The 25,572-nt window shown below is 40.4% G+C and overlaps 4 protein-coding genes and 1 pseudogene across 4 annotated transcripts in view; all 5 read right to left on the bottom strand.

Annotated features, from left to right (window-relative positions):
* LOC112176908 (alpha-glucan water dikinase 2) overlaps window positions 1-19,683 on the bottom strand; it is a 94,255-nt gene extending 74,572 nt beyond the window's left edge. Inside the window, exon 1 of the mRNA XM_040510711.1 lies at window positions 19,561-19,683. The gene's annotated coding sequence lies outside the window, so the exon portion shown is untranslated. The remainder of the gene's footprint in view (window positions 1-19,560) is intronic.
* On the bottom strand, window positions 5,329-7,739 carry LOC121050686 (disease resistance protein RPV1-like). Its single transcript, XM_040511536.1, has 4 exons — window positions 7,394-7,739; window positions 6,822-7,064; window positions 5,564-5,646; window positions 5,329-5,475 (listed from the first exon to the last, which is right to left on the bottom strand). Exons 1-4 carry the CDS (start codon window positions 7,737-7,739, stop codon window positions 5,329-5,331), a joined length of 819 nt encoding a protein of 272 aa, XP_040367470.1.
* On the bottom strand, window positions 12,422-13,364 carry LOC112178276 (the record flags this gene model as incomplete). The annotated part of the gene is made up of 3 exons (XM_024316441.2): window positions 12,422-12,703; window positions 12,788-13,105; window positions 13,206-13,364. Coding segments are annotated over 3 exons (585 nt in total), but the record flags the coding sequence as incomplete, so codon positions are not given.
* LOC121050685 lies at window positions 13,250-19,278 on the bottom strand. Its single transcript, XM_040511535.1, has 2 exons — window positions 19,040-19,278; window positions 13,250-13,922 (listed from the first exon to the last, which is right to left on the bottom strand). The coding sequence occupies exons 1-2, from the start codon at window positions 19,276-19,278 to the stop codon at window positions 13,781-13,783; spliced, it is 381 nt and encodes a 126-aa protein (XP_040367469.1). The 3' UTR covers window positions 13,250-13,780.
* Window positions 19,684-23,229: 3,546 nt separating the features above from the next.
* Window positions 23,230-24,594, bottom strand: LOC112178275 (annotated as a pseudogene).
* Between the last annotated feature and the right edge of the window lie 978 nt (window positions 24,595-25,572).

The following is a 25,572-nucleotide window of genomic DNA, read 5'->3' as shown; positions in this document are numbered from 1 at the left end:
ATGATATCAACCTGAACCACCACGTTTATCATAAGGGGCTGTGACCACTTACCCAATTTCAACTTAAAAATTGCCCACTTGCTCCACTAAGAGTTTTCTAACCTCATTTACCCAATTCAACATCTACTGACAATTTTACCCCTATTAATCAAACTAAAACTCACAGATCTCAATCCTCTCAGACTTTCTCTCCTCCCAGACTCTCTTTCTCTCTCTCTCACTCTCACTCTCTCTCTCTCTCTCTCTCTCTCTCTCTCTCTCTCTCTCCAGCTGGCAGTGGCGACCACGCCTTCAACACCTTCTTCGTCGACCTCGATCCCGGCGCCGGCTAGCACATCCCAAGCCCCATCTTCGTCGACCTTTGCCAATCACCGAATACTGTTCTGGTGCCGACCATCCTCAATCATGGATCACCAATCTGAAGCTCCCATCCCGCTGCGGTGCCTGAACCTCACCAAACTGAGACCGGTCAGAGATGGGCTGCAGGTGAGCGACTGGAGAAGAGGACCTGGGGAAGACGAAGGCGGAGATGGGACCGGTCGGAGATGGACTGTAGGTGAGCTACTGGAGATGGGTTGTGTCGGGGTTGGGACCGGTCGGAGATGGGCTGCAGGTGAGTGACTAGAGAAGAGGACCTAGAGAAGATGAAGGCGGTCCGGTCGGAATCGTGCCGAAATCGGGGTGGAGAAGCATGGGTGTCCACAGGGGAACTTTGGGTGGCCGAAGAAAAATTCTGTTTTTTTTTTTTTTTTTCTGATCTCGATGGGAAGAGCTCCGAGAATGGGGAAGGAAAAAAAGAAAAAAAAAAGTGAACGTTTACAATTGAACATATAAATTGATCAATTGTGTCTGTAGTGTATTCATTTTGGTTCACTTGAGGGCAATAATATGATTATTGGAGGGTAATAATATGATTATTGGGGCAATAATATGAGTATTGGGAGGCAATAATATGATTACTGGGGGACAATAATATGATCAATTGTGACCTATAGTGTATTCATTTTGGTTTTGGGAGTTTATACAATTCACTGGACGGAAATAATATGAATTTGGGAGGCAATAATATGATTACTGGGGGGCAATAATATGGTTACTAGGTATTACTGGGGGGCAATAATATGATCAATTGTGACCTATAGTGTATTCATTTTGGTTTTGGGAGTTTATACAATTCACTGGACGGAAATAATATGAATTTGGGAGGCAATAATATGATTACTGGGGGGCAATAATATGATTACTAGGTATTATTAGGGGGCAATAAATTCAGATGTAGGAATCCGGACACCAGTCCGGTAGTCGGATTCCGGATTCCGGTGACCGGTCGCCGGATTCCGGTCATCGGTGGTAGGATCCCGGTCACTGGTCGCCGGATTCCGGTCACCGGAGTCGGCGCCCGGCCACTGGTTACCGGAGGTCGGCAAGGTGGAGGATGACTTCTCCCTCTAAGTGAAAATGAAGGAGAGGGCAAAAAAGTCTCAAAAAAAATAAAAAAGAATTAATTGGGTATTAGGGAAATAATCCCTTAGAGTGTTTTGGGTAAATGTGGTTAAAAAACAGTTAGTGGAGCAAGTGGGCAATTTTTAAGCTGAAATTGGATAAATGATCATTTTCCCTTATCATAATCCTGGGGATGAACCTCGGCTTTTGGAAAGTTTTTTGTTTTTTTTGAAGTCCAATTTTGCTCTTTTACAAAAAAGAATGAAGGAGCATTTTCAAATCCATATGGCTTATTCTCATTGTCCCAAAAAAAAAAAAAAAAAAAAAAAAAAAAAAAAAGAAAGAAAGAAAGAAAGAGGCTTCATCCGTTCTCTTACCCATCTAGGGAAAAAAATACAAACAGTACCCAACGTATGGGCCACTCTGAATTTCTATACCCAAACTTCCAAAACTATCACAATGGTACCCCAAATATCCCGCCCGACCCAACATATATACCTACCGTCCATGACGGCGTTAACCCGTATGCCACAAGGCGTATTTTTAGGGATATTTTGGTCACTTCATTCACTTAGAATTTTTTTAATATTTTTTTCCTCTCTCAATTTTTTTTCTTCAAACCCAGATATATAACCTCTCTCTCTCAGATATATAACCCAGACATATAACCACCCCCACACCCCCCCCCCTTCTCGTCCTCATTCAAACCCAGACAACCCATGCTCTCTCTCTCTCTCTCTCTCTCTCTCTCTCTCTCTCTCTCTCTCTCTCTCTCTCTCGTCCCCATTCAAATCCAGAAACCCAGAAACAATCAACAATGGTGAAGCCTACCATAAACCCATTAACGATGGTGAAATGGTGAATTAATAGCAAAAATCACTTTCTGACACCCAAAGAAGTAGCAATCAGCAGTGGTGGAGTCTAAGCTCCAACAGAGCCAATCGAGAGACCTCGACAACCTCTTTTCTGTTTTCCTCTAATTTTTCTCACAATCACTTTCTTCACACTTAATCCCCTTTTGTTTTCTGCTCTTGTTTTCGTCGTTGTGTGTAAAAAACGGGTTTGCAAGAAGAAATCTGGGGGAAGATAGTGTTTTTATTAGCTCTGATTGTTTGCTTTGGGGCTGATCGTTTTTGGGTCGGTTGATTTTAGGGGAGATATGAAGTGGGTTGTGAGAAATTTTGGGCTTTGATCAGCTTAAAGGTGGAAGTTTGAGAGGTGCCGATTTCGGCCTCAATTGCGAACACCAGAAGGTCCTCATTCCAAAGCTATAAATTCAAGCGGCATGGAGGAAGGTGTTCCTCCAACTGATGGCAGTGGTGCTCAAGGTTTGAGAGCTGAGCATACGGACCCAAAAGAGAGAGGGTAGGTATGTTGAAATCATCAGAAGAACACAAAAATTGAGAGAGGATTCTGGATTTCATTCTTTTGGCAATGGTCTGGAGAAGATGATGGGAGAGTTGGGAGGAAGAAGAAAATGAAGAGAGCTAGAGGAAGAAGAAGAAATCTAGTGAAAGGACGAGAATATCCCTCAAAGTTTAACAGTCGACTAATTCCGTAACGGCTAACAGTGTTCTAGGTACTAAAGTTGGGTCGGGGTCCGAACTTCAAGTACCAAAATGATAGTTTTGGAAACTTGGGTACAGAAATTCGGAGTCGGTCATAGTTTGGGTATTGTTTGTATTTTTTTCCCTACCCATCTATGTAGATTCTTAGCAAGTCGGATCAAGCTTCAACCAATTACATAATATAATAGTCATTTCAAGCTTCAACCTTGCGTTCTGACCAAAAAAAAAAAAAAGTTTCAACCTTCAGCCTAACAAATCATATATGAAAACAGAACATCATGAAATTTGATCCAAAGATAGAATTCATATAATACATCCCGTGGAAGCATCACCAATCCAGTTTGATTAATAAAAAATCATATATGATAAACAACTTAGATCTCCAACTTTTCATAAAAGGACTACACCATCACCATCTATGGTGGAGGAGAAGCCGGAACTTTTTTCTTTTCAAAGAATAATTTATTCTCAGTTTTTTTAAGGGTCAAAAATGAAATTGAAAATTAAAGTTAAAAAACAGATACTAATTTAGAATGTATGAATAAAACCACCCTAATCCGGGATCATATAATATAATAAATTTTCCCTGTTAGAACCCCTCTCCAACTACAATTCCTCTTAGGGTTTTTTCCTATTTAGATCATGTGGAGAGTCAAAATTATATGAAATTTAAGTAAATTCACAGACTCCTCACTTTAGAGGAGCTGGATCCACATAACAAAAATCCTTCATCGAAGTTCCAACGCATACAAGCCATGGATTGACCTTGAAGTTGGGAACTATTTTGTTTTCTACTTTTCTACAGACCATACACATCAAAATACAAAATTCCAAACTCTGCGTTTGCTTCTCTTCTCAATTCCGTTTTCCTAGCAAACACACAGAAATTGCACAAGTAAAATAGTCAACAAACAGCACCTATATCCATCCGGAATATAGATATTTTCAGGATCTGACTGGAATATAAATACTTTGCAGTACTTGATCACCAGTTTCCCTGCAGCTTCTCTGATTTTGAGATTTAACTCAATTATTGCTTGAATTTCTACCTTAACTTTCAGCTGCTTTTTCTCTTATCTGTACTCATTTCGATACTGGAATTAAACTATTGGGGGAAGAATTATAAACACAACAAACAAAGATGAGAACAAACTATGCGGCAAAAAGCTTGCTGCTGTATGTGATATTACTCAAAGTGCTGATCAGATGACTCATGTCTTGGTCCTGCCTGATTACCAGCATCACTTGGAAAATATTCGTATGGGATAGGCTCACACTCAATGGTATTTTCACTGATAAGTTTGGGATCCCATACAAGACTGAACCCAGTTTTCTTCACTCTGAAACCAGATCCAATTGCAACTTCAACCTCCACAAAGTCATCACCTTCCAAATTGAACTCATCATTCAACAAATTTACTCGCCAAATAACTTCATGTGAAGTTATTTCAGTGAGATGAGTTGGCTTGACAACAAAGCTAATGAGCTTGGTATAACTTGTAACAAAAATGGATATACCACTTGGAGACATGCCCTCGTCAAAACAAGAAGAAAAAACTACGCAGACAGTGAAAGCTTGTAAATTAGTTTGAGGCACTTGGAAAAAGACTTGGTCACTTTCTCTGACATATGTGAACTGCCTTTGGAAAATAATTTCCCCCCAAACAAATGCCACCGTCTCCCGTTGCAGTCAATCCTTATATCATATCAAGCAGATACAATATCAATACGTGAACTGCTTTGGAAAATCATTTCCCACCGTCTCCTGTTGCAGGAGGGAGGGAGGGAGGGAGGGAGAGGGGAGGGGGGAGAGAGTTTGAATTTGGAATTATTGCAAGTGCAGTGCAGTGATCTGATTCCAAGTCACAGAGAGAGAGAGAGAGAGAGAGAGAGAGAGAGAGAGAGAGAGAGAGTTTGAATTTGAATTTGGAATTATTGCCAGTGCAGTGCAGTAATATGATTCCAAGTCTTTCGACCTAGTTGGTAAATCTCCACTTGCAGGAAGGTTTGTGCAATTACAGAAACATGGACGTTCAAGGTGGGAAAGGCCACTGGGTTCTGGAAGGTTATGAACATTACTGCTTTCCAATGAGTAGTTCAGGTTTTTCAATCTTCCCATATAGGGTGGTACTCGACTTTTGGCTGTGCCACTTACAACAATAGTTTTCAGTGATGTCATCTCCCTTATGTCCTTGACAAAATTCTCAATCTTGAACAGCCAGAAAGAACGAGAGTTTCAATATCTCTCAACTCAGAAAAATCCTTTGGAAGGTCCTGAGCATTTTGCAGTCTTTAAGGTTTTACCAAAGCAAGTCTTTTACCATCGGCAATACTGGTGCATCTCTGACAAACTCTTGCAGCCTTTCATGATCAAATACTCAAGATTTGGGAGTTTTAAAAAGTCTGGTGATTGTGTCGGGTAATGTGAATGACTGAGATCAAGAATCTTCAACTTCTCGAGCACCTGTTAAACAAGACCAATAGAAAACGAAAATCAAAATTCAACAAGATAAGAAAGAAACAGTTCAAAAGTTCGGTTCAGCTTAATCTACCCTGGGACGCTCCCAAACTTGTACGGGATTGCTGTACTGCAGGTCCATAGAAACCAGGTTTCCTTGAGGAAGAAAATCAATTCCTATGAAGTTTAGAGAGAATCCATGCCAGCAGAGCCATCACAAATGTTTAGAAAGATGGTCATAGTCTCCAATCAGCTCTACATAGTTGAGTTGGAGAAATTTCAGTTTCATCGTTGTAAATGGTTTTGTTCGGAAACTCTTTTTCGGAGATCTTTGCAGATTTAGAGCAAGCGCTTTAATCTTTTTAGTTCCCTGTTAATAGAAGGCAATAAGTAAGAAAATCTTGTTTGCATGTGAAAACTGATTTATGCTCATGTCAAAGAGTCATGAATGCTGACTGGATTCTGTACAATAATAATGATGTGGAGCACTGAAATGCGATGGAGCGCTATATGCTTTTGCATAAATGAAATTTGCAACTTATCTTTAGTATTGGATATGGGATGCATATGCTTGTCTTGAGTGGGAAGTACTTACAGATATATTGACATCTAGTACATCTTCCTGACGCCACACTCACTACATTTTTCAGGGTCTTTGGGGTATACTTCCTGACGCCCATGTCACGAAGCAAATTGTGCACTGTGAGTTTGTTTTTTTCACTAACAACTACAAGGCAACACTGAATGAGGACACTGACATCTATTATTGCAGAAAGACCACAGCCCTCGAGTATTTTTATGACATAGTTTTTGTCCATTCCAATGAAGAAACAAGATACATAGAGGAATAAGTTCTTCTGGTTCTCACCAATTGCATCAGAACTTATTCGGAGCTTTTTCTGAATATTTTTTGCAATTTCTTCCATGTGTTTTTCCAATCTCTTATGTCCTTCCTTCCAAAGGGAAAAGACCCTAAAATTTCAAGAGCCAGTGGTAAACCTCCAAAGTAGGTAACCACACTTCTTGAGAGTTCCAAAAATTCTGCCTCAGGACAATTATTTTGAAATGCATGCCGACAAAAGAGCTCAAGAGCTTCTTCTTTATTCATTCATCCAGCAAATGTTGATCTCTTGTAGCTATTATAATTCTACTTCATGGACCAAACGAATCACGCCTTATGGCTAATTCATTTAATTGCTCCACATCATCTACATCATCAACAAGGAACTGGTCATTTTTCTTTCCAAGTCTTTCTTGTATCACAATGATCCCTCCAGGCAGCATCACCTACTTCTATTTTGGTTGATCTTAAGATATCAGAAAGAAGTCTTTCTTGCAAAGAAAACTTGTACCTTCAAAACTACGATAAAATTTGTTGTAGATGGCTTTGGCAACAGATGTTTTGCCCATTCCACCCATACCCCAAATTCCAACCATGTGAACATCATCATCTACTCCAACACATAATGATTTACTAATCTCTTCAACGCCAAAATCTATTTCCAACTGGGTCGTTGGCCACATGTAAGTATGTGTGGGTCTCAGCTGTCTACTAATCAGGTCAAAAAATGTCATGGAGAAACTTTCCCTCATTCCTGTCGATTAAATCCAGAAATAGAACTAATTATAAGACTCAGTGCGCAACTACAATGCTGAATTGAGTTAATATCTTATTGATAGTGACTACAGATTGCCAGAGGAAATAAAATTTAAATAAAGGATGAAGGTGTACAGATGCTAACAAAATGGACCAAAAAGAAAAAGGAAATTAAATTTAACAGCTGGCAGTAAAAAAAGGCAAAGTGATTACCTATTAGCAGTAGTACGAAGATGGAAGCCAGACAAATTTGCAGCTATCCACCTGGATACATTCTCTGATATCTATTTGCAGCTTTATAAATTACAAATGCCTTCGCAAAACTACCCGTCTGATGCCTGACATCTGAAGGATCAACATGATAGAATATTGGAAAAACAGCTTGCTCCAATGTTTTTCTACACTCCATGATCTTCACCAGCTCATCAAGACACCATGTTGAACTTGCATAGTTCGCTGAGAAGCCTATGAGAGAGATCCTAGACCCTTCGATTGCCCTGATCAATGACAGTGATATATCTTCCCCTCTCCTTAGTTTGTTGTCGAAGAAGGTATGGATTCCAGACGCCACTAATTTACTGTTGAAGTGGCTCGTGAAGTAGTTGTGTGTGTCTGCACCTCTGAAGCTCAAGAACACGTCGTACCTTTCTGTGAAGGAGAAGGATGAAGCCATTTCTGATTTGCTTCTCCCTCTGAAGCTCAAGAACCCGTTCTACCTTAAGTAATTGCTAATAAGAAATGAATAAAATCCAATGCTCACTCCATCATCTAGAGAGTGAGGTGGAATGTTTTCTTTTCCGGGTAATTCCCATGAATAAACTCATGTAGGACTTCAGTTGACTAGCGCTTTTTTTTTTTTACCAGTTTTTTCTTTTGTTACAACAAACCTTTAGCCTAAATTGATTCTGTGACCAAAAAAAAAAAAAAATCTCTATTTTTCTTTTCATACCTATCCTTCTGACAAGAACATGCACATAACAAATGCAACACAAGATGCGGTTGCTAAGGCTAGATTTGTGGCCTCGATTGAACTACATATATCAGTCCATCTTTTACCACACATTCATGTCCTTAGAACAACCGCAAATGCCTTGTGCAATTCTTGACAAGAGTAGACTTGGAAGGCTCCATCAATGATCATCCGACCACTCAAGTAGTCCAACACAATATTCTCCTCTTTACCCACGATTACACTGCAAAGTTAAAATGCACATTAAATGGCTCTCTTTGGGAAACAGGGCAAGACAAAACAATGCTTTGCATTTATTCTTACTGTAGATACCTCTACTAGTGACACTAGTTTGCTATCTCACCAAGCATAATTAACACCCTCTTTGGGACACCCACGAGGCATGGTGAGGCCCAACCGCTACTTGCATCTTGTAGCCCTATGTTCAAGCTACGCTACGGTATCCGGAAGTCGCAAATCCGTCGCCAGGAAGCCACCTTTCCGGCCTTGCCAAGTTGCCTCCACACTAGGCATTTCTATACTAGAATAGTTGTTACTTGTCCCACATCGAAAACAATGTAAAGGAGATGGCTTCCTTCACCTATAAAAGGAACCCTCCTCCCACGATTCCAGGTGAACTCCATTACACACTTTGTAATACACTTGGGCCGCAAGGCTCGACACACTAGTATAAGCTTTCAAGTGGACGTAGTTTCCCGCTAAGGCGGGAAACGAACCACTATACATTTCGTGTCAATCTCTCTCTCTCTCTTACTTATCGTTAATTAGATCCCCACGGATCCAAGCATTAACATTGGCGCCTTCTGTGGGAAGCCAACACAAAGGCTTCGTCACCTACCACGAACTTCGACCCGAAAATATCGAGTCAACGCTCATTCAACATCAAATAGGGGCCGGTCAACGCCCGGCGGATCGGTCAACGCCCGGCGGAGGCGGTCAACGCCCATAGGATCCGGTCAACGTCTGGTCAACGCTGAACCTTAAAAAAAAAAACAAAAAAACAAAAAAAAAAACAATGGGCGGCAAAAATTCTCTGGACACCCAGAAAACTTCTCTGGGCACCCCTCCAATTTTCAAATTTCCCGCCAGTCACTACCAATTGCAGCTCCGTCCACCTTCGACCTGGAACTCGTGGTCTCCATCAGGCTCCGCTCCGCCGAACCTAGTCAGCGGCACCGCCGAACTCTTCCTCCGCCAACCGCCAGGATCCTCCGCCAACCTCCAGGTCACCGCCGAGCTCTTCCGCCGAGCATCTCCGCTGAACTCGAGCTCGGAGCCTCGGCTCTAGTTTGCAGCTCCGCCGGACCCAACTGCCGCTCCCTCCGCTAGGCACTGCCAGCGGTAAGCACCTCTGCTAGTATCTTCCGCTAGCCATTCATCAGCGACACCGCTAGCCACCCAGCGGTAGCCGGCCCAACGCCGGCACAGCATCGCCAGTATACGCACAGCAACAATTTGCAGGCTCTCCGCTGGCAACTTCCGCCGGCCATGGACAAAGCTCCGCTGACCCACTAGGAGCTCCAAGTGTCGAACCTCCGCCGGACTGCACCACCGTGCAACTTCCGCTGAACTTCACCACCGGAGAGGCTCCGCCGGACTGTACACCGCTGACCTGAGCTTCTACTAACCCGCGCTTCTGCCACTAGCCAACCTCAGCGGCCTCACCGGCGGAACCGCTAGCCTCAAACCAGAGGAACCGGCCTCCTCCGCCAGCTGTCAGGCTATCCTCCTCCGCTGACCGCTAGCCATCCTCTGCCGGAAAACCACCCGCTGGCCACAACTCACCCAAGACTAACGCTCCACTTGCTCATTACCGCCAAGCACCATCCGCTAACAATCTTGATGCACCGCCGGTGTACTCATCTCGGAAAACCGCCAGAAGTTCTTGGCCACACACCAACATCTTCTCTTCACACCCAGAAATTCTACCGGCACACCCAAAACTCTTGGACACTGAGCTTGACTGTGCAGCGTTCACCATGTCTTCTCTCTGCGCACGAGCACAATGCCCGCCGTCACCGGCATCGTTCATCTCTGGCCTTTCACGAAAACTTCAACAGAAGCCATCAATTGCCAGTAATCAGCCATGCATCGGCGTCATCCGTGATGACTGGGTTGGGCTCATCTTCTTCTTCCACCGCCTACTTTGAATTTCTCTGGGTTTAAGTTTTGAGCGCCTACCTACTTCGAAGTTTTGAAGTTCTGCAGCAAGGACAGCCATAAGATAAGTCTTGCTATCCTTTTCTGTGCTACACACGTGCCTTTGCAGAGGCATGGCTTATAATTTAAACGCTACTAATAGCTATACCACTATCTGACAGGCACCCTATTTATTATAAGGCATGGCCCATATGCTCCTGATACCAATACTTTTGGTATTAGTGCAAACAACATTTGCATCACAGCCTCACATATATATATTTACTATATTTATGATGCCATGATTCAAACTCATCACCGTCCATATATTAATATAAATATGCTAGCAATGCCATATTATACCCAAATAACATTTGTTTATTGGCATGTCTATTGATATCGATGGCAGTTCACTCTCGACACATACACATATAATTATATATAGTTGAGATGATGATATGCATGCTCTAAGTGGAAAATGCCACAGACTAGCTCAGTAGCTCACATGTGCAATATACCAGTTCGAATTAAAGTATGGCTACCACAACGTGGGATCCGGCTTCTCTGCTAGAAAAGAAGTTGCTAAGATCTGCTTGGATATCATTGTGAGCTCGCCACGTCAGCCTAACTCGATCTAATGGCTATTAAATTGACAACACAAAAAGCCATACACCACACAAACGTCGACGTTAGTACTTTAACGTCAACACTGGTTCGATTCAGATCTCGAGTCTCCTCGCATCTCCCTCTCTCTCTTCGCCCAATTTCCTCCTTCCCCTCACCATCTAGTCGTGAACTGAATCGAACAAGATCATGGTGGAAGTCGTCGGAGCTGAAGAAGCCGGTGTCACGGTCATGGTGGAAGTACTGCTCGACGGGAACCGGAACAGGAACGTAATCGTAGACTTGGGCATGTATTTCAATTTAATTGATTTGGGTGTATTTCAATTTATTGGATTTGGGCGTGTTTTGTCGGGAGGTTGTAGGAATGAATTCTAAATTGTTTTGTTGATGCAGTAGATCGAATTTCAAGATTTTATTCATGGAGCTGATAGCTTCAAATGATACACTTTTGTTTGATAGAATGTCTGTGCAAAATCTTAATCTCGAATTCTGTCTTTTGTAAGGAGGAGGTTTTCCAAGTTGGTTGGAAGGAGGAAGTTGGGACGAGTCTGAAAGAATTGTCTGATATCTCACATTCGGAACAAAGATCCCAACCATCTTCATTGACTGTCGACAAGCCTAATGATGACGGTTACAATTGGCGGAAATATGGGCAGAAGCAGGTGAAGGGGAGTGAGTTTCCTAGAAGCTATTTCTAGTTTCTATTGCCCTTTTCCATTTATGTGAAGATTTCATAGATTTTAGCATGTTCGGTGTGGAATTTTCTGAGTCGTCTTACTCATCTGCAGGAGCTATTATAAATGCACATTCCAGGGATGCAATGTACGTTAGCACGTAGAGAGAGCAGCAACAGATCCTAAAGCCGTCATTACAACATATGAGGGCAAACATAATCATGATGTACCTGCTTCTAAATCTGGCAGCCTCTACACAGCCAACAACAATGCATCAAATCTAAGATCAGGCAACCCGGGAACTGAAAAGCATGCCTCAGTTAGCAAGATGGATCCTCGAAACAATGACCAACAGCCCGTAGCGCGTCTACGTTTAAAAGAAGAACAAATAACATAGTTCTGTGTGTTTCAGTCAACCAAATTTGATATTTCCACGATCAAGTGAAATCTCTCAAGTGATTTTGTCTGAATCTGTTTTTCACTTGTGGCCGTAGTTTTGATCAAGGCCAAGTACCCCAATGCTGATGTATAAAGAGAAGGGGTAATACGAAAGAAAGGAAGAAGTCTGGTTCAAATGTAAACTAGCTTACAAGCATATTGTATTGAGATTCATAACTTATGGTCTTATGTGCATTCTTTTGTATATGGAAATGCAGTAATGTTGTTTTATATGGTTATTATTGTATTGATGTTTGAATATCAGGAAAATGTTTCTACATTTGGCTTGGCGATTCCTGCTATACTGTGTACATTCTGTTCTGACTTGGTATCTATTCTGTTCTGAGAACCTTAAATAAGACTCCATTCTTCTGAGGTTTGTCACCATGATTACGACTATGTATGCTCAAGGATGATAACAGAGGAAAGTTGGCAAATGAGTTGTAATAAAGCATAACTGGTAAAATATGTACAAAATTTTGATGCCATTTTGCAAATTAATAATCCATTTGCTTCTCATTTTTCTTTATTCCCTCCTTTGCACCATTGAATATGTATTAACGATCTAATGTTTACAAAAAAGAAAAAGAAAAAAAGAACAAAAAATACATCTTCTGATCAATTTCTCCGCCGGACTAATAAACTATTGCAAACCCTCTAGGACGCCACTGGTGCTTGTCCAACTCAGTCATTCATGGTAACAAGAGTAGGTATTTGACCATGGTTTACAAAATCAATCTTATTCAAGCGCATACAACACAAGACTTGCTCTGGTAGTTCTTGTTTTTGTGCCTGAAATGTTGTTTAAACACACTTAGTTTTGATTGTTCAACTAGTGTAGATGTAACATTGTGCTAAAATAGCGAATTAATGTACCTGGATTGTTAATCCCACATGAAGTACCCCATTCTTCAATCTGTCTCTGAATGATTCAAGCCCTTTCCTGGAGATGTAGCTGAACCTGTGTATGTCTAGATCAATTTCAAAGTAATTAGGCCCCCTGAAGAAATTGTGTTGAGGGCGCGAAAGCACTGGTTTATCATTATAAGCACTTATCAGCTTCTTCCCAGCAGAACTCAGTTGGAGCTCGTCTGGATTCACCAATCCAGCCAAAATTTTTAGCCTTTCCCTGAAAGGAACCAATGACTCCTTTGTGAACCCCTTAACCATTTCGGTATCATCCTCAACAAATCTCTGTGACACTAAACAAAGAATGAACACAAAAATTACACTCTATGCACCACCAAAAATAGAAAATGTGAATAGTGAAAGATCAGCGAAGATATTCAAATACCTTGATAAATTCTTGAAACTGAGGAGATATGTCTGTGTCAAAATTTTCACTAACTTTAAAGTATAATACAAGACTCATGCCTTCACCATCACTTTCACCAAGGAACATTGTAGTTGGATATGTAGGCAACTGCAACAACAATAATACCAGAAGTCTTTGTTAGCTTGATAAACAAATTCAAAAACAGTGCACTAGATGTTCTCCTTTTCCATTTCTTCCACTCATAAACCCTAAATGGTTTGACAATGATGTCCTCATCAATGAACCAGCATCCTAACCCCCAACTGGAACCAACAGTCTAGCTTTTTTCTACTTATCAAAGTATTCTAACCACATTCATAATAAGACGCAACAATTTTTATTTTTCTTTTGTGAACATATCTCCCTCTTAAAACACAGTTCACTTGATCTGGCTGTCCAGACCAATCATTGTTCTTACCATCTGGGCTACCAACCAAACCACTAAATGCTATAGATTCACAACCCTACATACATGCATGAAATCAGGAAATTGTTTTGTAAAAAAACAGGCACTTAAAATGTTTTGATATCTAGTATAACAGCAAACGATAACGTCAATATCTCCTCTTCCTATCATTAGGCTTGTCGACAGTCAATGAAGATGGTTGGGATCTTTGTTCCGAATGTGAGATATCAGACAATTCTTTCAGACTCGTCCCAACTTCCTCCTTCCAACCAACTTGGAAAACCTCCTCCCTACAAAAGACAGAATTCGAGATTAAGATTTTGCACAGACATTCTATCAAACAAAAGTGTATCATTTGAAGCTATCAGCTCCATGAATAAAATCTTGAAATTCGATCTACTGCATCAACAAAACAATTTAGAATTCATTCCTACAACCTCCCGACAAAACACGCCCAAATCCAATAAATTGAAATACACCCAAATCAATTAAATTGAAATACACGCCCAAGTCTACGATTACGTTCCTGTTCCGGTTCCCGTCGAGCAGTACTTCCACCATGACCGTGACACCGGCTTCTTCAGCTCCGACGACTTCCACCATGATCTTGTTCGATTCAGTTCACGACTAGATGGTGAGGGGAAGGAGGAAATTGGGCGAAGAGAGAGAGGGAGATGCGAGGAGACTCGAGATCTGAATCGAACCAGTGTTGACGTTAAAGTACTAACGTCGACGTTTGTGTGGTGTATGGCTTTTTGTGTTGTCAATTTAATAGCCATTAGATCGAGTTAGGCTGACGTGGCGAGCTCACAATGATATCCAAGCAGATCTTAGCAACTTCTTTTCTAGCAGAGAAGCCGGATCCCACAAGGTGATGCTCGCTAAGCCCAGGCGGCGTTGGCATAGTCAACATGTTTCAATTACTATGCTAGTTCAAATTTATGCATGTGCCATGCATATAATCCTCCAAACATGTGTACCGAAGTTACTATTCAGCATGACATCAATTAAATGCTCTCTTCAAATATTCAAATGTCTCAATCAATATCCCTACCAAATTCTACATTACTATGAGTTTATGGTCAGTGGCGGTAGCTCACAATCTGAAAATGCATTTTGCATGGCTTCATTACCTTGTGACAATATGATTATATTTATGGGCTAGCAATCTAACAACAAGTACTCATTCATACTTTGACACATTGTTCTTCGTGTGTAAATGACATTTATGCCTATCTAAGTTCAATATCTCATGTCAACTTATACACTTTGCTTACAACTTTATCAAAGGACATATGCAAGCTATTGGTGTTGATTTTACAAATCCACATATTAATCATATATTTTGTTTCAAGGAAATTCAATTATTTCTATCGAGCATTCAACCTCAACTACGAGTTGACATACATTCTCGGAGCACTTTATCCACCAAGGCAATGGACCGTCATGCTCGGCCAACTCCGCTAGCCTCCAACTTGGCATAAGATAAGTCGCTATATCTTATCTTTTACGCTCTTTCAAATTGAGCTAATGCCATGCCAATCACATGCTTTTACTACTTCTTAGCATGCTTATAGAATATCACACTTGATATGCTTTTACATGCTTCCATAAACTTTTGAGCATGCCAACAACATTTCGTAGATTTGGCAACACTTTCTAGATCTCACGTACTAGATATGCCATGCTTCACATACCGATCTCAATGATCCATTAGCATATCTACAAAAATGCAAAAATGATATTAGCATCCACATTACAAGTACATGCTATACACATATACCATGCTTCTCTTTTAATTGCAAAAATTAAATAAGTATGGGACACTCAAACAAAATTTTATTACTTGCTCTATGTGTTTATCATTTTTCAAACAACCGCCAGGCGGTAAGGCAACGCCTCATAATGACAATGACCGCTACGCGGCATTGCAGTCAAGTTTCTCCTTCGAGAAAACAGCTAGGGACTAGTTAACACAGCCCACGGCAGCCATTGATCCGGCAGTTAACCCCGACGCTTGGGTACCTAAGATTGGGCTCGCTACCCAACACCCTCTGCTCCGCGCAGCTCCCCTCATCAAACAATTTTCCGACCATCCGGAGGTCTATAGCCAGGAGTGGGGGACTCCTCGCAGGGCCTAGCAGGGGCCCACCCGAAAGGGCAAAAGCGTTCGCTCTAACAATTCTAGATGGACGACGCACTCGCACTAATTATGCTTGATATACGGCACAAAGCTACGCTTTGGTATCAACCCGCAAGAACACCCTCCTTGACTGGGGACTTCGGAGACTTGTACATACAGCCCAACATAATTAGCAACGGTCACGCTCATGCCTCAGGGCATCACCGTCGAGCTACCCGTTAATGCCTTCCCGGCACCCCGAGCTTCCCGCTCATGCCTTCCCGGCACCCTGAGCTTCCGCTCATGCCTTCGCGGCACCCCGAGCTTCCGCTCATGCCTTCCCGGCACCCACGAGCTTCCGCTCACGAGCTTCCCGCTCATGCCTTCCCGGCACCCCGAGCTTCCGCTCATGCCTTCCTGGCAACCCTTGAGCTTCCGCTCACGAGCTTCCCGCTCATGCCTTCGCGGCACCCCGAGCTTCCGCTCATGCCTTCGCGGCACCCCGAGCTTCCGCTCATGCCTTCGCGGCACCCCGAGCTTCCGCTCATGCCTTCGCGGCACCCCGAGCTTCCGCTCATGCCTTCGCGGCACCCCGAGCTTCCGCTCATGCCTTCCCGGCACCCCCGAGCTTCCGCTCATGCCTCCCCTGCACCCCCGAGCTTCCGCTCATGCCTTCCCGGCACCCCCGAGCTTCCGCTCATGCCTTCCCGGCACCCCCGAGCTTCCGCTCATGCCTTCCCGGCACCCCCGAGCTTTCCGCTCATGCCTTCCCGGCACCCCGAGCTTTCCGCTCATGCCTTCCCGGCACCCCCGAGCTTACCGCTCATGCCTTCCCGGCAATCCTCGAGCTTTACACTCATGTCTACTCGACACACTACACGTTAATGGAACATTGAATTTTTCTACCATTTGTCGTTTATCGATTGCGACAAATCAAAATTCTTTTCGCGTTCCATTAATACGAGAGACAACCAAACAAACACAACCGTACTCGCGATCATCGTTCATGAGTTACAAATGCATACCTCCGCGGCGCTCATGCAACTTGCATCTCGCGAGCATAACCCCGTCAAACTCGACCTCGTTCGTCTCCTTGCGCGTGTCACGCATTTATCATATGCAATTCATTTTCTCACACGACCATATGCGCACTATTACGCTCATATATGCCAACGCATATCAGTGCAACTCACATTTGTTGCCCAATGCAACGAACATTCTACATATGCTTGTTTTTTGTCTTTGTTGTGCAGGTTTACGAGTCCCTTCTTGCTTACGGAGTTCGGGGACTTGTAGGGGCTCCGTACCGCCCGGTTACTTATGCTTGGTGACATCATGTGTATAACTCCCCAACCAAGAAGCTCCTCTTACTTGGGGACTTCGGGGACTTGTAGATACCTCTACTAGTGACACTAGTTTGCTATCTCACCAAGCATAATTAACACCCTCTTTGGGACACCCACAAGGCATGGTGAGGCCCAACCGCTACTTGCATCTTGTAGCCCTATGTTCAAGCTACGCTACGGTATCCGGAAGTCGCAAATCCGTCGCCAGGAAGCCACCTTTCCGGCCTTGCCAAGTTGCCTCCACACTAGGCATTTCTATACTAGAATAGTTGTTACTTGTCCCACATCGAAAACAATGTAAAGGAGATGGCTTCCTTCACCTATAAAAGGAACCCTCCTCCCACGATTCCAGGTGAACTCCATTACACACTTTGTAATACACTTGGGCCGCAAGGCTCGACACACTAGTATAAGCTTTCAAGTGGACGTAGTTTCCCGCCTTAGCGGGAAACGAACCACTATACATTTCGTGTCAATCTCTCTCTCTCTCTTACTTATCGTTAATTAGATCCCCACGGATCCAAGCATTAACACTTACATTTCAAATAAATGCCTTTTCACTATGAATATGCAGAAACTCAAATGGTCAAATTGACTCTTTGCACCTATACCATGTGACTGTAGTGTTTACTGTGTCGAGAGGCCAACAAAATGAATCTTCATCTACTTTGATTATGGTCATGTTCACAATTCCAGGAAGGTTGACTCAAAGCAACTTGACCCAACAACCGAGCAAGTTGACTCAATTCCAGGAAGGTTGATTCTTGGGAACCAATAATGCAAAAGACAAATTATAAAGTAGTGAAAATTCAAAATAGATGTTGGCTTCATAACCAAAACTAATTGACAATGGACGAAGTTAACTCTTACCTTGGAATCCCTTAAAATAGGTCTCTATTTTCCAACATGGAATTCATATTATCAACACTAATGTTTGCCCATACGATGGTGCAACTGTAAGTGACCCAGATATACCACCAGGCAACCACAAGCTGGTTACTAACCAAATGTTAATTGTTGAAGAAGCAAGCTAGTAGAGTAATATATGCCATTCAAAATGTTGGAAGAGATTTAAAATTCAAACTTCCCGTTCCAAAAAAATAAGAATAAAGGAAAAAAGTTCTGAAGGAATATTCTGTAACTATATTAATTCATGCAAATATTTATTAGGCATATGCTTAAACAAAAGTAACTGAACATTCATATGCTTACCTTGAAAATCAATTAGTTTCAGCATAAATAATAACCTGCGGTCGCTAAAGGCTAGATTTGTGGCCTTGACTGAACTACGTATATCAATCCATCTTTTACCACACCTTCAATGTCCTGAGGACAACCATAAAGGCCTTCTAATATCTTCCCCACGTCTGCAATTCTTGAGAAGAGTGAGACTTGGAAGCCCCTATCAAAGATCATCCCATATCAAAGATCATCCGATCACTTGAGTAATCCCAGACAATCTTCTCGTCTTTATCCATAATTACATTGCGACATTATGACAACCATTAAAGAAGGCAAGACAAAAGAATACTTTGAACGCATGCATTCTTCCATTTCCAATAAATGCCCTTTTACTAAGAATGCAGAAATTGAAATGGTCAATTGCCTCTTTGCACCTATACCAAGTGATTGTGGAGAGTTGACTGTCAAGGCCAAACAAAATAAATCTACTTGAACTTCACTAATTCTGATCGATGGCAAAGAAATGTAACCAATGACTGACTGGCGATTTCAAAGACTGGATAGTTTTAACTTTTGGCCGCAGCATCATGCCAATTAATTGTGAGATATCCTAGGTTTTTCTTGCCTTACAAACCGTCCAAATGTATCTAAAAAGTACATAACTTTCTGAAGCTGACTCCTCCAGTCAAGGAGTGAAAAGATGAAAGTTCTTCATTCTTTACTTAATTCATATTTAAAATTTAAGTTTAGGACAAACCTGTCATGAAGCCCAGCACCTGCATATCCTTCCAGAACCTTAGCATGCGAGTCTGTTCTGAATATGACAGACTGCTTGGTATACAGCCCTATTGGCTTGCTTGGATAACAATTAACCTGAAAGCCATAATCATGCTTGAGATGTCGATTTGTGAATGAAGCAAATATTGTCATCTGATATATTAAAAGTTTCCTTACAATAGGAGAGTTTAGATTGGCTTTCTGGGTTATGAAGCTCATGGCTCGTCCAGGATATGCACCCACCAAAGTCTCTCCCAAGCCCTTAACTATCTGTATTTTATAAAGAAAGAATGATGATCACATTTGATGGGGTGGTGGGGGAGAGATTTCAAACTCAGAGACAAATCATACCTCTCTGTAAATATCTGCAGTATTCCCTGACAAGGGGATTTTTTGTGTGAATAACAAAGGCATAATTTTTTGTGTGAATAACAAAGGAAATCAAGAAGCACAAGCATTTGTTTTATGAAAAGGAAGGATGAAATGAAGTAGTGAGTGTACCGTGGTTGCGAAAGACAACAGTGATGGGGGGGCTCCTCAAATTTTCAAGCTTTGGAAGAGAAACAGAGAAAAGGAAGAAGAGCCCTGAAGCCCGGAAGAAACTGAAAGCGGGTTAGAATGGAAAACCAAAACGATGTCGTGTTTACAGTTTACGTTACAAGAGGGAAAATACGTTCAGGGAAAAAAAAAAAAAAAAAAAAGACAAGGCTGAGCCTAAGCTAGTATATATCTGAATAAAAATGTCATCAAATTAGTTTATTCAATGTCTAGATACGGTATATTTACATATTGTAGACGAATTCCATTGTAGTAACTTTCATGTGGGTTATGGTATAAGAGCATCTTTAGCAATGATAGCCATTTTTGAGTCAAATTTTAGCCATAGTAGCTAAAAAGTCATTTTGGCTAGCCACTTTAGAAATACGTCTGCATCAATACTATCTATTATAACTAGTTTTGAATTCATATTATTTTTTAAAGGAAGGTTAAATAGTTTAAATGTATTTAAAAATTACATAAAATAACTAAAAAGGAATGTTATAAATTATAGAGAGCCTCATCTTGCTCTCTATATTTAGGATCGAAATAGGTAAAAGTTATAATGGAGAGCCACTTAGGAGTCTTGTGCAGCTGTTAAAATATATAAAAAGCTGTAAACACAACTTTGTTCAATGAATTCTATTAATTCTAGTTTATTCGATTTCCATTTTTTTGGGTTTACTATAACATGTTATCCATGTAGAAATTCCTTCTATCGAAATGAATGTTGTACTGGTTGTTCTGTAAACAAAATTCTAGGCTGAAGAAGAGATTGCACATTGTGCAAATGCACTTTTGCATCTTTTTGAATTGTGTTTAGCAATGTCATCTTTCCTCTTTTGGAATCTAGAACCCCAATGAATTAAAATCGATATTCGATTTAGTTTAATATGTGGGTGTAGTTTGTTAGACTCCATGGGTGCTTAATTAATTTGAAACGAATGTTGTGCTCATCATGATTCTTTGTTGCTATAGCGGAACAGAAATGAGACACGATTGTTGGGTATCCTGTATTTGGTGCATCTCGGAAGGTGTTATTCGAAGGTTGTTTTGGATGGTGCTCGTTTTCTAGCTGTGGTAACAGCTCATTTCGTACGAGTGGAAGGTCAGCAATGACCTCGGACAACCATTTTGATAAAATTTACTGAAGAGGTGACTGTTCACTTTTTCTGAATTAGAATTTCATACACTGGAAATTATTCTATGCACCGACGGTGTAAGTGACCCAACTCTTATAAAATAATCTCAGCCCTTGATATTTATTATCAACTTTATTTTTAATAAACAAAAAGTGTATTTAATGCAATCTAACCATTCATTTATGTTGGTGCAAATGCTCTGAATAATCTCTCTTCATACACAACATTGGAGTTTCAACTGCATGGGCAGTTGGATGCATTTCAGTTAGATTTGATTGGAGTGGACGTGCCAAATTGCCAATTTACGTGCACTGACCCTGTGCATTTGAAAGTCCATCAATTTTCACTCGCCAAACATATTTAGTACAGTGCTATAGGTCATCGGGAGCTCACTGAACTTACGAGCCTCAACACCCTTGTCATTGTTCTTGTTGAAAGCCAAAATCGAAATCCACCCATATGTGGAAAACCTAGCGGAAATCAAAAAGTGCGAGAAGTGACCTGAATAATCAACGGCTTGGGGTTTGGTGATTGTGTTGAAGGAGATTTGAGGGTTTTGGTTGGAACAGAGAGATCGTCTAAATATAAAAAGTGTTTTGCCGTTTTGGGATAAAGCGCTCTAAAAGCCGCTCCTTGCTTTCATTGTATTATTGTAACAGCAAGGAATGACTAGTAGTGAGGTAAAGGGTAGAGAGTTGGTGTTTATGCATGCCCTTACTTGATATATCTTAACCATTTTGCCCTTCTTTTTTTGTATTTCCATTTTCTCTATTTTATTTGTTTTTGGTACTAAGAGTCTCGCTTTATTCAAACGTGGAATCTCTTCCAACAAAAAGAAGATTAAAAGTAAAAGCAAACACTCTCCCGGAGCCGAGGGTTTTTTATTGGAGCGAATTGACCATGTAGGTATTTTGTTTCCTTCTTGAGAGGGGAAGCAACATTTCATTTTCGATTTCTTTGAGATGGGAAGTAGTTGACTATCTAACATAAACTATTATTAAATTACGCTTTTACATATCTTAAAGATTTCTAAATATACTGAAAATTTGCAGAATTGATCGATGTCTATAGTGTAAAACTTGAGTGATTTAGATCAATAAAATGTAATTGAAAAGTAGTTCCCCTATGTAGATGCCCTAAACTATTAAAAAATAAATAAATAAATAAATAAATCCTTTAGTGAAAAGTCATTGCATTCTTCATCAGCTTATAGAGATATTGTGAATACCACTCCAAAAGAAAGAGAAGCTATTCAAGTATTCAAAGTAGGAGAGTTTTAAGGGATTGTCTACAGTATATTAATGTACCGATACATCAAGTAGATTAGTTCAATACAGAGGTAGACTAGCTCAGTACATAAGTAGACATGCATGGAGTTAGTCTACCCTTGTATCGAGCTAGTCTACCTCTGTATTGAACTTAGTCTACTTGATGTATCGGTACATTAATGTATTGAAGTATTTTCCGAGTTTTAAATCCAGATTTTGACGTCTTACTCTATGCTATAACGTACATGAAATCATTTTGGAGGTACGTGCATAAATACAAGATCGAAGATATGCATACTGCCCAAATGTTGTCAATTCTATTCCAGAACTTACCGTTCTAACTAAGATGAATATAAATTAACCTTTGATTGAGGAGCAGAAGTTAGTAATTCATCTCTGATAACGTACACCAATCAATGCATTTCTGGCAAAGAAGCTTATTAGTTAGTTACTGCATTGGCATAGGGATATGAACAATAAAAAAATAAAGCCAGTGTGGGCATGTACAACACAATGTATTTGTAGGAGATTTTTAGATATGCGTATGAATCCTCCCCCTATAATGGAAATTATTCTCTGTACCAACAGTGAATGCTAGTAACCAATTCAGAAGATAAATAAATATCACACGCATGCTGTGATAGTCACCTACAATGTGAACTGAGATTGAATCTAATCTATATATCTTTACCGAAGAAAAAAAAAATTAATGGGAGCTGACTAAATCATGAGAGCAATAAACTTGATCAATATTAATTTGCAGGCTGGTATTCACTTAGTATATAGTACTCATCAAAAGGAGATATATTGATAAAACGATATCGATCACAGAGAAACAAAAGCAATGTTGTAATCCAATATATACATATACATATATATATATATATATATATATATATATAGAGAGAGAGAGAGAGAGAGAGAGCACAATGCATGTACTCATATGCTTATATCGATCATACTAAATCTGAGCAACTAGGTTTCCTTTGAATCATTTCACTTTTGTATCTGACCTTCCCTCTTGTTCCATGCTACTGACTTAATTTGTTTATATATATATATATATATATATATATATATATATATATATATATATATATAGAGAGAGAGAGAGAGAGAGAGCAATGCATGTACTCATATGCTTATATCGATCATACTAAATCTGAGCAACTATTCCTTTAAATCATTTCACTTTTGTATCTGACCTTCCCTCTTGTTCCATGCTACTGACTTAATTTGTTTGATAAAGCTTTTCGATTCTTCTGAAACTCAGTCGGGAGCTTAACGTCAGTTGCCAAACCAACAATTTCAAGAAACCTTATCAGATACTAAGTAATATCAATTTGCCACCATTCAAAACCTTGTCAAGCTGAGTACTCAAAAGCATGGTGGTTATTGTGCCAACCTTCTCCATGAGCTAGCAATCCAAATAACCTAAACAACACAATTTATTTAAATTCATTATATAAATCACCGAGAAACATATACATGAACGATGTACATAGTAAAACTACAATATGTAATACTATTAATTACCAATTGTTTTTGGACAAATCAACAGTATCCCATACTTGGTTTCCCCATATGTGGCAAATCGAATTTATCGAAAAAGTTACATGGAGAAAAAATACCGTTCTCACAGCCTATAAAATTATGATAAAAACAAATAAGTAATAGTTAACTATTGGTTAAATGGAAAGGACGATGCATTTAGAAATTAAAAAAGGAAAGAGAAATTCTATTACCAGTGCCCAAACTAAGTAAGGCATTCCTCCTGTGCGATAGAGTACAACTCCACAAGCAATACAGTGATAAGGGTAGGTGTAGTGAAGAAACTTATAGTAGTTTTTTTTTTTCAAATCTCCAACATTGTATAGCCGTCCATCATACTGCACAATTTAAGTTGATGAATATTAAATACGTACGTGTTAGTTCAACAAAAAAAAAAAAACAACTCAACTCTTATTTGTACTGGAAACAGTGAGTGAGGAGATCGAACAGGAGACTTATACATACACTTCCAAAACGTTTACGAAAATCAAATATCCAACCAATGTGACTAAACCAGAAACCCTTAAGAGGGGTATGAGGGTCGCTCGGGGTGTCCGTAAACTGGTGGTGAGTCCTGTGTGAGCTAACCCATTCAAGAGGACTTCCCTATAAAACCAAAAACCAACTCCATAACTTTATAAATTATAGAAAAAGCTTCAGCTTTTCCAATGTGAAATTCGTAACTATTAAAACAAAAAATGAAATTTAAGGTATGGCTGAACCTGAAGTGAATGAACGGCACAATAGGCGAAGAAGTATTCGAGCCATTTGGGAAGCTTGAAACTTTTGTGGGCGAGATTTCTATGGAAAGATAGAGTTATTCCCACACCGGTGACATAGTAGAGTACTATCGCCAACCAAAATGCAGACCAAGTGAAGTAAAATGGAGCCAGAAGAGCAAGGAGATGTATAGCAGTAAGGGTGAAAACACTAGCTATGTCGACACCGTTCCATTGCCTCCCCAGAAAATATACCGGCTTCTGCACCACCCAAAGTAGCCTTGCCATCTTCTTCAAGCTAAGCTTATATTAAGCTATGTTGCTTCTCGCTTCTGTAGTTGTGTATGAGTGTGTGCCCATATATATATACACACGCACACGTACACGAACATATTATAGCGAATATAGGTGGAAGCTAATTATGGGAGCTGCTCGTTAGATTGCGATATTAATTGTTCATATTCATTACAGTATTGGACTGCATGTCTGCATTTACTTTTCCATGGTTTGAAGGGGGTTCCCTTTTGCCTTAATTAGTCGAACCATGCATCATTTTTTCTGGGCATCGACTCATTAACTTCTTTCTTTGTTTGGTAATTGATTGGAAATTATTCTATGCACCGACGGTGTAAGTGACCCAACCCTTATAAAATAATCTCAACCCTTGATATTTATTATCAACTTTATTTTTAATAAACAAAAAGTGTATTTAATGCAATCTAACAAAACTATTAAAACGTACGAGTTGAATTTCTGGCAGTGGCCTTCCTTTTCTTATCGGGTGTGCTTGTGTAGGTGAGGCTAGTATTGATGTACCGTGTACGTCATTAATTCTTCCAATCTGTACAAGTCCATATCCTTTTCTCTTGGGTTGAATATGTAAACCGTAACGAAGAAAAAGGAAAACTTATTAATTATGTACTTGGAGATTCAATAATTTTGCTGTTACGTTATAAGTATCTAACCTGCAGATGCCGGGAGAAAAACTAAGCATTAATTAACGGCAGCATCTATTGGCCGGTGGCCAAAACCATTGTCAGACTTGGTTATGGTTGATGGTTGGTCGAGGTACAGATCGATCATTCATAGAGTATCAAGAGTTGCAGCCTATATAGAGATATCGACTTACATAGTGTAATTATTCTATGGTGGTAGATGTCATGTGGTGGTCTGAGTTAATAATATTATTGAATTTAGTGAGAATCATGCAGCGGGGTGAAAAAAAATGTAACTTAATAGACTAATAAGAAATAAGTACAAATCATATGGACCAATGACATCAATTTGGACCACCAC

The sequence above is a fragment of the Rosa chinensis genome, chromosome 7 (genome assembly GCF_002994745.2).
Source record: "Rosa chinensis cultivar Old Blush chromosome 7, RchiOBHm-V2, whole genome shotgun sequence".
Taxonomy (NCBI): domain Eukaryota; kingdom Viridiplantae; phylum Streptophyta; class Magnoliopsida; order Rosales; family Rosaceae; genus Rosa; species Rosa chinensis.
Note: the sequence above shows the minus strand (reverse complement) of the source record. Positions and strands in the feature narration are given on the sequence as shown.